At 31.6% G+C, this 13,156-nt stretch overlaps 1 protein-coding gene and 3 non-coding genes across 4 annotated transcripts; 1 reads left to right on the top strand and 3 right to left on the bottom strand.

Annotated features, from left to right (window-relative positions):
* Positions 1-4,382: 4,382 nt before the first annotated feature.
* LOC122003310 lies at positions 4,383-4,508 on the bottom strand. The gene has a single exon (XR_006117946.1). It is a non-coding gene; the product is annotated as a small nucleolar RNA snoR80 (small nucleolar RNA).
* Positions 4,509-4,611: 103 nt separating this feature from the next.
* On the bottom strand, positions 4,612-4,713 carry LOC122003292. Its single transcript, XR_006117930.1, has one exon. It is a non-coding gene; the product is annotated as a small nucleolar RNA Z157/R69/R10 (small nucleolar RNA).
* A 152-nt stretch (positions 4,714-4,865) lies between these two features.
* Positions 4,866-4,971, bottom strand: LOC122003293. The gene has a single exon (XR_006117931.1). It is a non-coding gene; the product is annotated as a small nucleolar RNA Z157/R69/R10 (small nucleolar RNA).
* Positions 4,972-8,787: 3,816 nt separating this feature from the next.
* On the top strand, positions 8,788-9,528 carry LOC121999755. Its single transcript, XM_042554395.1, has 2 exons — positions 8,788-9,391; positions 9,446-9,528. Exons 1-2 carry the CDS (start codon positions 8,788-8,790, stop codon positions 9,526-9,528), a joined length of 687 nt encoding a protein of 228 aa, XP_042410329.1.
* The last annotated feature ends 3,628 nt before the right edge of the window (positions 9,529-13,156 follow it).

The raw sequence follows: 13,156 nt of genomic DNA, 5'->3' as shown, positions 1-13,156 counted from the left end.
GACACAGATTAATTAAACTAATTAATATTTTTTAGAAAAAAAAATCTATAATGAATTAATTAATCACGAGCTGGCCGCGAAGTGATTGATAAAGTAAACCAGAAATTCTAGGAGTTGTGAGAATTTGACTAACTTGTGGGATTGGTTTTCATCGTAGTCCATCAGTCTAATATTATTAATTCAACAATCTATTAAAAAGAATCTTATTCATTCACTGAAATTAAAACTCCATGTCTAAAATACTAAAAAAAAACATCACGCCCTAAGAGCTAATTGTCTTTTAAAGTATAGCAAATGTATACATCAATTATCTATCTATTTTTAATAATAATATCCCATGTAAATAAGTTTAGAAGCAATAATAATAACTTATTTTATAATAGTTTCGAATTATTTTAAAGATAAAAAAATACTTGACAATGCATTCTTTGTTCTCTGCATATGGCAAAACTAAGCATTAAATCAAAATATGTCTATCCAAACTAAATCAAAATTTGAATCATTTAGGGTTGGAGACGAATCTTTCTTAGGTCTACCTAAGCCTAATTATTTTATTTTGTTTTTTTATTACGTATATAAGTTTTTTTTACTTAGCCCACTAAAGTACACTCCTTCTACATCGAAACCCCAACCCACCTTATTTAGTTCAATCCTCGCTCTAATTCCTAAATCCATCCCTATTTAGGATCATATAAAACATTTAAACACATTTGGATAAAAGTACTTGATCGACTTAAAAAGTTTAAATTTATTTTAAATTGACATAATTATATTTTTCGAAGTTCTCTATGTTAGTCCATATTTTCTTTCTTAGAGATTTAGGTGGCATTTGGTTCTCTCCTAGGATTCGGAATGAGAATGAATATCATAGTATTATGGAATGGAAATGGATATAAACTTGGGTATCATTCTTAAAAATAATGTTTAGTTAGTTGAATATTTTCAATCAGAATGAATTTAAATTTCCTTTTTTACCCATAGAGGAAAATAAGAGAAAAAATTAGATGGAAAAGAAAATTGAGTGTGAGAGAAACATATGATAAGAGAGAATGATGAGAGAAAGTGTGATGAGAAAAAATGAAGAGAGAGAAAGTGTGATGAGAGAAAATGAAGAGAGAGAGCGTGATAGAAGAGATTGAGAAGAGAAAAAGTATGATGAGAGAGAAAGTATGTTGAGAGAGAAAGAGCGATGAGAAAAATGAAGAGAGAGAAAGTGTGATGAGAGAAATGAGAGATTGAGGAGAGAAAATATGATGAAAAAATGTGATGAGAGAGAAAGTATGATGGGAAAAAATGAAGAGAGGGAAAGTATGATGAGAGAAAATGAGAAGAGAGTGTGTGATGGAAGATAATGAAGAGAGAGAAAGTGTGATGAGAGAAAATATGAAGAGAGAGTATGGTAATAGAGATTAAGAAAAGAGAAAATATGATAAGAGAAAAAGTATGATGAAAAAATGAGAAGAGAATGAAAAAAGAGAAAATAATGAGAGAGAGTGTGTGATGAGAGAAAATATAGAGAAAAAATGATAGATAATGTGTGATGAGAGAAAATAAGGAGAGAGAGAGTGATGAAAGAGAATGAAGAGAGAAAAAACGATGAGATAAAATATGGAAAGAGAGAGTATGGTAAAAGAGATTGAGAGAGAAAGTATGATCAGAGAGAAGTATGATGAAAAAATGAGGAGAGAACAAAGAGAGAAAATAATGAGAGAGTGTGTATGATGAGAGAGAATACAGAGAAAAAATGGTAAAGAATGAGGAGAGAGAAAATATGTTAAGAAAGAAAATATGATGATAAAATAAGTAGAGAGAAAGTATAATGAAAGAGAACAAGGAGAGAGAGTGTAATGAAAGAAAAATTGAAGAAATATACTAAGGGTATTTTTGTCCAAAACTTAATTCTTATGCTCATTCTATCAAAACCAAGATTAGTTTCATCCATATTCAAATTTTTGGATTTCATTCCAAAATCTTGATTTTATTTCTATCAACCAAACACAAGATTTGGGAATGAATCTATTCCTTTATTTCCAAACCTTTAAACTAAAGGCCATCTTAGAGTCCTTTAAGGTCATCAAACACTTTCAAATGCTAGATGACTCTTGTCCAAAAGTTTTTGGTGGTTCTAAAGATTTCAAATTCATATAAAAAAGCATCATTACATTTTTTTAATATCCACTTGAGTCTTTTTATATATTTTCTTTCAAATTTTATAACTTTTAGGATCATCAAATATTTTTTGCCATTAATGATCAAAATGCATAATAATTTAAAAGAGTTCAGATTTATTATAAATTTATATTATTATACTTCTAATAGTCCCCTTAATTCAATTCATGTTCCTTTTTTTGTTTTCCCAAAATTAAAACCTTTATGATCGTTAAACCCTTAAAAGTGTTAGGGCATCTGCAATGATTAGAGCTCTAAATAAACTTTTCCAATATCTCAATATACCACATCAACAATATAAAAATTTATTGAAACATCTCCAATAATTAAAGCTCTCAATGATTTTTTGCAGGACTTCATGCATATTGTATCAAATTCGAGACAAAAGAGCAAATTTATGTTTTCACTACCGCTCTTAAACTATAAACCTCAAAGCTCAGGGTATCTCCAATAGTTAAGAGTTCTACAAAAAATTTTTTTATGATCTTAATATGCCACATCATGCTACATCAACATTCTAAAAACCTATTGAAACATCTCCAATAATTAGAGCTTTAAATAATTTTTGTGTAATCCATTTTATAATATTTAATTGCATGACAACATGTATATTACATCAATTTCAACACAAAAAAGCAACTTTGAAATTTCACTAATGCTCTTTAACAATAAATTTCAAACCTTACATCCACAATAATTAGAACTTTTTTATTTAACTTTTTTATTTTACAAACCTTTTTAAAAACTTTGCATTGAAGATGTTCTTATATATATAATGGTTCAAAATTTTTTATTCAACTTTTTAGATTTTAAAAGGCTCTCGTAAACTTTACATTGGAGATGTCCTTAAATAGCCCTAAGGCTAAAGTATTTAATGACCTTGAAAGTTTTAAATCTGTATCAAATGAACATTGTTACAAAATTCTACTAATTTTGTTGCTTCTCCTTTTCTAGATTTTGAGCTCATTAGAATTATTAAACACTCTTGGCTATTTTCGACCAAAAGTATTTGATGACCCTAAAGACCTATAATTTTTTTTTCTAAATTTGGAGTCTTTTTACACTACGTTTATCATGTTCTTGTTTTTAAATTTGTGCTATTTGATAACCAATATTTTGTCATATTATTTGCACTCGTACACATTTTTAATTCTCTTATACTTAAATGCTTCTTTATATTTTTACAATTAAGGATTTATTTTGAGCTCATTATAATTTTTTTCCTTTATTTATGACATTATTTCTTAAAATATAAACTTTGTTTTATAAAAAATCAATGAGCCTAGACTCGAGCCAAACTGAACCGCCCAAAACTAAGGTTTATGAGAGTTGGTTAAAGATTTAATGGATGCTCCAGTTCAATTGAGGTTGGCTTAAATGAAGCTTGGTTAAACAGAAGAGGTTTGGTTCAACAAGGGGGAAGGTTCACCTCTGAAAGCCATCAATCGTTCACCTCCTCAAGCCATCAACGGTTCACAACACGGTTTAATTCGGAGATGGTTCAATGGAGAATTTGGTTCACATTTGGAAATCTAGTTCATCCTTGGCAGAAAACTATCCCATCTCACATAGCTTCCCATATCACATCATGCAAACTCATCTGAACACACGCCTCATTTTTCACGACATCTCATCTCACTTGGCCAGAGGGATTCCGCCAGCCATCTCCACCTCATCAACAAATGCTTCACCTTCATCGTCTCTCCGTTTTTATTAATAACATTTTTATGGTAATTAAACCGTTTTGACCACTGATGTCCCAGATTATATGATGGCTCTAAAAAATTCAAATTTACTTTTAATAGACGCACATTTAATATCATCAATCAACAAAAAAATTTGATGGCATTTGACCGAAAAATTTAATGCAAATATTTGATGGTATTTGACGATTTTGAGACAAACAATTATTATATATAGAAAATGTGTACATCAACCATGTCTTTGACATATTAATATACCGATCATATTAAAATTGATCACAATTTCAAAACCAGCTATTTAACTTGATATTATTTCCTTTTTAATAGTCATATTTTTTTTTAATATCTAAATTTATTACAAATAAGTTACCTAAAACATGAAAAAAAAAACTTATTTTCTTTTATCTTCTTTAGAATAAAAATTGTCTGAAACTTTACGGAAAATCATCAAAAGATAGTTTCATTTTCCCCATTATTTGATGTAAGAAAGATTTCAGAGGGGAAAACAAATAATATGAATGGCGTTTCCAGGATTTAATGGCACGCAATTAAGCCACCAATCAGGATGACCACACAAACTCAATATGGCGCCCGAGCCATTATACCAGGAGGAACAGATAATCCCCCGGAATTGGTAATGGGCGCAAACAACACCATACAAGGTTAGATCGATCCAGAAAAAAGGGCAGAGAATGAATATGAAATCAATATCTAATTCGTAGTGAGTTTAATTTTGCAGGATTGAGATCAGACAGCCAAGGGTTAGTCTTCAATCAGTGACAAATGAATTGCCAGAGATCAGAAACTCTAGTCCAAATAAATGCATCATCATTACTCAACCAAAACTCCCACTAAATCTCAAAATATAAGAAGAAATTTGAGCGAGCAAAAAATAGACGAGCAAACATCATAATGCGGTTTTAAATATTACTTCAAAAAAAAAACAAAAGTGAAAGAAGGATGGATGGATCTAATTACATTGAAATCTGTCTAGGTTAAACTCAGACAGCCAAGGGATAGTCATCAACCTCTCGGACATAATAATGGCGAGAGATCAGAGACTCTAGTCTACAAAAAAAGGCATCATCATTGTCCAACCAAACTAATATTAATATTCATAAAAAAAATGAAACTAAAAACTATTAAAATTGAAACAGAAAACACATCATGTAAATTAACTCTGATAGATCAAAAAAGAACGACGCTCTTCACTCAAAACTAACGATTGAACATAGAGGCCGTGATTTTTTTGAACGCCAAACAGTAGATTCAGCGAAAAAGGAACTAAACGTGAGCAAGATCGAAGAAGGGTGCAACTGGAAGCGCAAAAAGACGGCAAGAGCTTGGGGTTTTTTTCTCTTTTTTTTACCTCTGCCCTTTCCGACGATACGCCTCCATGTTTCGCAGCACCCCCTACATTGGTTCTCCCGTTGGGGCGGCCGACTTCGATCCTCTTGCTGTAACAAGAGAAAGGGTACGTTTTTATTTATAGACACTGGAGCCAAACCCTAACGTCCTCTTTGACTGTGGTGGACGGACGAGATGTGATGTTGATTAAAAGCACCGAGTCTGTACCTCGGCCCAATTGGATCGGTCCGCCGCCTGTTTCTTTATTCAGTTCTAAGATTCGCTATCGCATTTGGTGTCTTGTGTTTGAGCGAGAAAGCAAATCAGCATTCAATATCATTGTTTTTACGTTTTGATTGTTTAATTTTTTAAAATGTTTAATTTTTGTTATTTCGAGGGATTAAATAAACTTTTTCTGTGAAAAATATTTACAAAAAAGTTTTGCTCCTGTCTTAGTTGGAACTTAAGACAACAGCCCCTTATTTTTTTTTAAAATAAGGTATCCAAATTTTTTAAACCTAATAATTTGAGGAATGACCAATTTGATTTCATATTATTTTTTTATTAATCATCAGGATAAATTAGAAAGTACTAGTAATTCAACATTCTTAAATTTATCATCTTACTAGAAAAATATTCCTATATTATGCTGCAACTAAAAATTGAACCTTAGATGCCTCACAATAATCCCTTAGAGCAACTCCAGCCGGTGCCCTTTTACACCATTTTGATGTAAAAGGGACACCATATCTCCTCCAATGGAGACCTCAAAATTTGTACCAAAATGGTACAAGTGAACAGTACAGCACCATCTACCATTTTGGTACAAGTACGGATTTTTTAAATATAATATATTATAATCTTAAATTTATATTTAAAATATTCTTAAATATTATAAATTAATATTATTTAATTTAACTGAATTTATTATGTAAATTTTATATATTATATATTTATATGAGTTATTAACTTAAATAATTAATATTTAAAATATTTGTTATATTACTAAGATTATCAATATATTAAAACTTATAATATTGATAATTTCATAACAAACACACAATTAAATATTTAAAATTTCAAAATACATAACACATAGTCCATCATACAATTTAAAGATGCCATAAACAATAAAGTAAACAGACATTTAAATAACTACTATAACATTATGCAATACTAAACAAATCAATGTTTAATATTCTAGAAAATCGCCTCCTAATAAATCACTGAAGTAATCATAAAATTTACCCGAACCATTCAAACGATCTTGAGATCCTTGTTCTTCTTCTTGAGACGAATTGATCCTAGATCCTTCTCCTTGATGTGGAATTGATTGAGATTTTTGATTTTCAGTCATCTTTTGCATAATTCTGACTTGTGTTGGTCCAGCGGAGGCTGGTAAGAGGGGGGTGAATATTTGCTCCGACCATCGTCTTTGTGCTTCAGTCAGCGGTTAGTCCTTCTGAGGCGGTCTGACTCTGATACCACTTGTTGGTCCAGTGGAGGCCAGTAAGAGGGGGGTGAATTGCCTGCAATAAAAGTAAACCCTCCTCACGACTTTCAACTCGAAAATAAAAGGAACAAGAATAATAAAAATAAATAGCAGAAACAAATAGAAAGAATAGACTCAGCTATTTGACTTGGTTACAACCGAGACGGTTGTTAATCCAAGGAGGTTGAAAAGGTGCGCTAAAAGAATCTCCTTCTTTGAAGGCGGAGAAACCTTTTACACTTTGAAAGCACAGAGATTGCTTTAGAAACGAATTACACTGATGATTGCTTGAGTTGATTGAGTGAATTGATTGTACGGACCAGTGCTATATTTATAGTAATGGTCAGGGCGCCCCGAAGGGGTTTCGGGCGCCCTGGGGGGATAAAATTTTATCCCCCAACGATCAGAACGCGTTTGACGTGATCTTGGTCAAAATCCGGGTCCGGGCGCTCGGACCAAGAAAGTCAATTGGGTTGACTTTTTATCCAGGTCTTCTGCTCTGTTTCAGCTCGTCTCGGTTCGAGTCTCTTTTGCTCCGGCTCCGTTTGCTTGGGTGATTTCGGCCAACCGGAATAGGGCTCACCCGAACCCAATTCCCGACCTTCTCCTCGAGTAGTCTTCCTTCCCGGCTTTACGTTCCTCGAACACCGCGCACGTTCTTCACGCCCACCGGTGTACTCTTCCGCAACTGTCTCGTCCTTCGGACGCACCGAGCTTGACAGCTCCCTTCCCGTATTGTCCTTCTCGCTAGCTGCGTCTTCCGCTCGACTTCCTGCGCTCCTAAGCTCCTGTACACTTAGACACAGGGATAAGACAAAACAGGACCTAACCTAAACTTGGTTGATCACATCAAAACAACCACGGGGTCCAACAACTTGTTCACCGCGAATAAATTCACGCATTATCGAATCAGCAATGATATTCAAATCTTTGAATAAAATTTTATTCTCTTCCTTGAACATAACAACATTGGTACTTCGATCCAACGCCGCAACAAGTTCGTCATTCTGTGAAACAATTTTATTGAATTGTTGTTCATTCTTTCTCTTGCCCAAAATTGATCCTTTTTTTGGTTGATTCCTATGATTGGATTTTGAGAAATATGAAGATAAACATGACATAAATGTTTATCTTCTTCAACTGAGTAGGATGATGAACGAGAATCCGAACTCATTTTTTTCAAGAGTAAAGGTGCATTGTGATAGCCATGTCTAATATGCCATTATATAGGAAAAAATTATGTGCATTGTATAAGATTTGTGTGTGCATTGTGATGTCCCGTCACCTGCAAAAATAATAGTGTTGTGTGTGCATTGTGATGTCCCATCTTTTGAAATAATTATAATATTGTGTGCATTATGATGTCCTGTTGTCTACAAAAATAATAGTGTTGTATGTTCATTGTAATGTCCCATCTCCTGAAATAATTATCATGGTGTGTGCATTGTGATGTCCCGTCACCTGCAAAAATAATAATGTTGTATGTGCATTGCGATGTCCCATCTCCATAAATAATAATAATTATGGTGTGTGCATTGTGATGTCCCTGCATCTGTAAAAAAATAATAATGTTGTGTGTGCATTGTGATGTCTCATCTCCTAAAAAAATAATAGTGTTGTGTGTTCATTGTAATGCCACATCTTCTGAAATAATTATAATAGAGTGTGCATTGTGATGTCCCGTCATCTGCAAAAATAATAGTGTTGTGTGTTCATTGTAATGTCCCATCTCCTGAAATAATTATCATGGTGTGTGAATTGTGATGTCTCGTCGCCTGCAAAAATAATAATGTTATGTGTGCATTGTGATGTCCCATCTCCTGAAATAATAATAATGATGTGCATTGTGATGTCCTTTCATCTGTAAAAATAATAATGTTGTGTGTGCATTGTGATGCCCCATCTCCTAAAAAATAATAGTGTTGTATGTTTATTGTAATGTCCCATCTTTTGAAATAATTATAATAGTGTGTGCATTGTGATGTCCCATCACCTGCAAAAATAATAGTGTTGTGTATACATTATAAATAGATACCATAACTGAAAACAATTCAATCACATTCTTCATCTCAAAAAATGAGTGTTAGATATGAAGGTACATCAAATTTATCATCCTCAAGCTCTGAAGATGATGATATATTTGAAGCACACAGAAGGCTTATCACTCAAGCGGTCTATCGAAACAATCAGGTCATTTTGAAACATCTGAGTGAAGAAAGCAACAAAGGCAAACATCAAGGATGTATTCCTGGTCACATAGTGATCAATCGTAATATAGAAGCTGCTGATCGTAATCTATTCAATGATTACTTTGCCGAAAATCCTACATATAATGCTACAATATTTCGAAGAAGATTTCGGATGGGAAGAAATTTGTTTATGTGTATTTTTAACGAGGTTAGTAATCATGATGATTATTTTGTGCAGAAAAGAGACGGAGTAGGAAAACTTGGTTTGTCAGGTTTACAAAAAATGAGAGCTGCATTTCGAATATTGGCATATGGTGTACCGGCAGACGCTACTGATGAGTACATCAAAATAGGAGAATCAACTGCCATAGAAAGTGTGAAAAGATTTTGCCGTGCTATTGTTGAAGTATTTGGAGGACAGTACTTGCGATCACCCAATGCTAATGATGTTGTCAGGCTTCTTCATATTGGTGAGCAGCATGGTTTTCCTGGTATGTTAGTTACTCTAGATTGCATGCATTAGAGGTGGAAAAATTGCCCAACAGCATGGGCTGGGCAATATTCTGGTCGCAGTGGAAAGCCAACAATTATTCTAGAAGTTGTAGCTGATTATGATCCTAGGATATGACATGCATATTTCGGTTTACCTGGATCTAACAATGACATTAATGTATTAGAGTCTTCTCATCTTTTTTCTAACCTTGCTCAAGGAATTGCCCCCCTGCTCGTTATGTCATTCAAGGAAAAGAGTACAACATGGGTTAATATTTAGCAGATGGTATATACCCAAAATGATCTACACTTGTTCAAACAATTCAAGATCCACGCGGTACAAAGAATAAGTTGTTTGCAATGAAACAAGAGGCATGTAGAAAAGTTATCATAAAAATTAGTTATCATGTACAATAAAATTTTTAATTTTAATAGTAATTATTATCGTAATAAAAATATTTAAAAATTAATATGTATGTTGATAATAAATTATAAAATGAAAAAAAAATATTCTAAAGAATATTCCTTTTAGTGTAGGAAATAGTGTGCATTGGTTGGAGTTAGAAAAATTTTTGGTGCTCAAATGACACCAAATTGGTGTTGAAAGTGCACCAAAATAGGTTTTGTGGTTAGAGATGGTCTTAGACCATCTTCAATCCATCACCAAAACATCAAATTTGGTGTCAAATTAGCACCGCAAGACTCCAACCCATACACAAAAATCCACACCAAATATGATGTGGTGAATAGTGTAATACTATGTTCGGTGATGCACTATTCACATCACCATATTTGGTGTGGGCGAGAGTTTTTATTTTTTTTAATTTTATTATATAATTAATAAAATCAAATGTAATTAATTTTTAATTATTATTTTCTTTGTATTTACTTATAGGATATTTAAATGTAATTATTATATATTATAAATTTAAATTAAGTGTATTTAATAACATATTTAAATTTTATTATATATAATTGTAAATATTTAATTTATTAAAATTATTATTTTTAATTTATTTAATATATTTTAATTTTAATTACATTTACAAATTATCACTAATTTCATAAAAACAATACAATAAAATATTAAAAAAATTTATATGCATAAATGTAAAATACATTACTCATTTAATTGACATACAAAATAAAGATAGTAATGACATTAAATTAAAATATTACTAATATGAATTTCGAAATGCATTAATTGAGTATTTATGGAAACAATATAGTAATTCTCAAGGTTAAAATCTTGTAATATTGTATTTTCAATTAAGTATCATTGTTTTTTTATATAAAAAATAGTAAAATATTTTATCCTAATTGTGTGTGATTTTATAATATTTTTAAAATATATTTATGTCTGAGTAATTATATAATAAAATTAAAAATTATATATATATATATATATATATATATATATATATATATATATATATATATATATATAGTTGGATACTGAATTTTAAAAAAAATATCAAATATTAATGAAGTATTAATTTTAAATATAATAATTATCATATAAACAAATTAATAAGAATAATAGAATATTCTAAAGAATATTTCATTTTGATGTGATATGGTGTGGATGGATTGGAGTTGAAATAGTGTTTGATGCTGAAAATGATGAAAATTACACCAAATTAGATGTTATAGGTGGGGGATGGTCTTGTAACACTAAAAATGATAGTAGTTTGATGTATGTTTTTGTTAGTGAAGGGAACAAATCCAAGAATTAGAAGTAGGTTGGATTTTGAGTGTGGAAGGAGTGAGTTAAGCATTAAAATAAAAAAGGAATAAAGAAAAAAACAAATCAATTCCCTTTGATGTCCAGTTGTAAACTATAAAATATCTATGTAAGTGTTTTTTTAAAGTTGGTTTAGGTTTAGAAATAAGGGAATGGATTTATTTTCAAATTTTATATTTGGTTGATGGAAATGGAATCAAAATTTTAAAATGAACCCCAATAACTTGAGTATGGATGAAACCCACCTATTCCCTTGGGTTTTGATGGAATGAGAATGAGAATTAAGTTTTGGACCAAAATACCCTTAATATATTTGTTCAAATTTTCTTTCATGTCACTCTCTCTCTCCTTGTTCTCTCTCATCATACTTTATCTCTCCTCATTTTATCATCACACTTTCTTTCTCCTCATTCTCTCATCACACATTCTTTACCATTTTCTCTTTGTATTCTCTCTATCTCACACACACTCTCTCATTATTCTCTCCTCATTTTGTCATCATACTTGCTCTCTCATCATACTTTTTCTCTTCTCAATCTCTCTTACAATACTCTCTCTCCATATTTTCTCTCATCACATTTTTTTCTCTCTTCATTCTCTTCCATCACACACTTTCTTCTCATTTTCTCTCATCACACTTTACCTCTCTTTATTTTTTTCCCATCACACTTTATCTCTCATTATATTTTTTCATCATACTTTCTCTCCTCAATCTCTCATTTTCTCACATCATACTTCCTCTCTCTTCATATTTTCCCATCACTCTTTCTCTCTCGTCATACTTTTCCTCTTCTCAATCTCTCCTATCACGCTCTCTCTCCTTATTTTCTCTCATCATACTTTCTCTATGTTCATTTTTCCCATCACACTTTCTCTCTCATCATATGTTTCTCTCACATTCAACTTTCTCTTCCATATAATTTTTTCTCTTATTTTCCTCCAAGGGTAAAAAAAAATTTAGGTTCATTCCGATTGAAAATATTCAACTAACCAAATATTATTTTTAAGAATGATACTCAAGCTTATACACATTCCCATTCTACAATACTATGATACTTATTCTCATTCTGATTCTTAGAAGAGAACCAAACGCCACCTAAGTATATTTTTTATTCGACCAAGAAATAGATATTTCGAATATATTAAGTTAATCAAGAACAAGACACACTATTGAGAAAGATTCTATTTTAGGTTGAGTCAATTAAAAAGTAATTTAGGGAGTGTTTAATTGATGGATTTGGGAATGAAGGAATGGAATGATAATAAAAGATAATGTTTAGATTGTGAGTTTAGGAATGATAATTTGAGAATGATTTTCAAATTTATGGGAATCAATCAAACCCATATAACAAAGTGGATTTCATTCCCATTCCGTCTTCCTATCAAACTCATACCCATAGTTATTTTCATCATTTAATGAAACATCACTAATGACTAACTCTCTCTTCTGGACATAGAATACTATTATATAACAAAGCAAACTGAACGCTAAACTTAATTTCAGTCGACTGATTAGTCAATTGAGATAATTTGAAATTCAATTATTATGACTATTTAAATTGGAGTTGATTGAGAAACTTAGACTCAACTAATGATAATGATTCAATCGAGTCCATTATGATTGCCCAATAGTTAAACTTATGCAAGTTCTATGCAAATCAAGTACCAATATACCTCTTTCAAGAGCTATAACAGAGAAGGCAAGGACAGCACCTTGTAATCGACTAGATCATGAACACAACTAATCCAATAGTCAAGTCATCGTCTAAATCAAGAACTACCCTAATCCAAGCTCCGTCTCTGAACACTTTTAAGAGTTTATCTTTGCAACTTAAATTTCACCCATGAAGTTATCTTAATCTCTTAGATGCACTAAATCCTAGGCTCATTCCGCGTGCCAACGTTCACTCTTTACATATGTAATTAACTTCCTTTCAATCGTTGTCAACATTGCCACCTAGATCCTTATTATCATGTGATCCCTTGGATGTTCCATACCATCCTTTGATCTCTAATGTAC

This window comes from Zingiber officinale, chromosome 7A (assembly GCF_018446385.1).
Source record: "Zingiber officinale cultivar Zhangliang chromosome 7A, Zo_v1.1, whole genome shotgun sequence".
NCBI classification, from domain to species: Eukaryota; Viridiplantae; Streptophyta; class Magnoliopsida; order Zingiberales; family Zingiberaceae; genus Zingiber; species Zingiber officinale.
Note: the sequence above shows the minus strand (reverse complement) of the source record. Positions and strands in the feature narration are given on the sequence as shown.

What these genes read in the sequence shown, in the direction of transcription:
- LOC121999755 (XM_042554395.1), top strand. Translation starts at nt 8,788, where the DNA reads ATGAGTGTTAGATATGAAGGTACATCAAATTTATCATCCTCAAGCTCT. An exon ending in TGAGCAGCATGGTTTTCCTG is followed by an intron (nt 9,392 to 9,445) that starts GTATGTTAGTTA and finishes ATTGCCCAACAG; the next exon opens with CATGGGCTGGGCAATATTCT.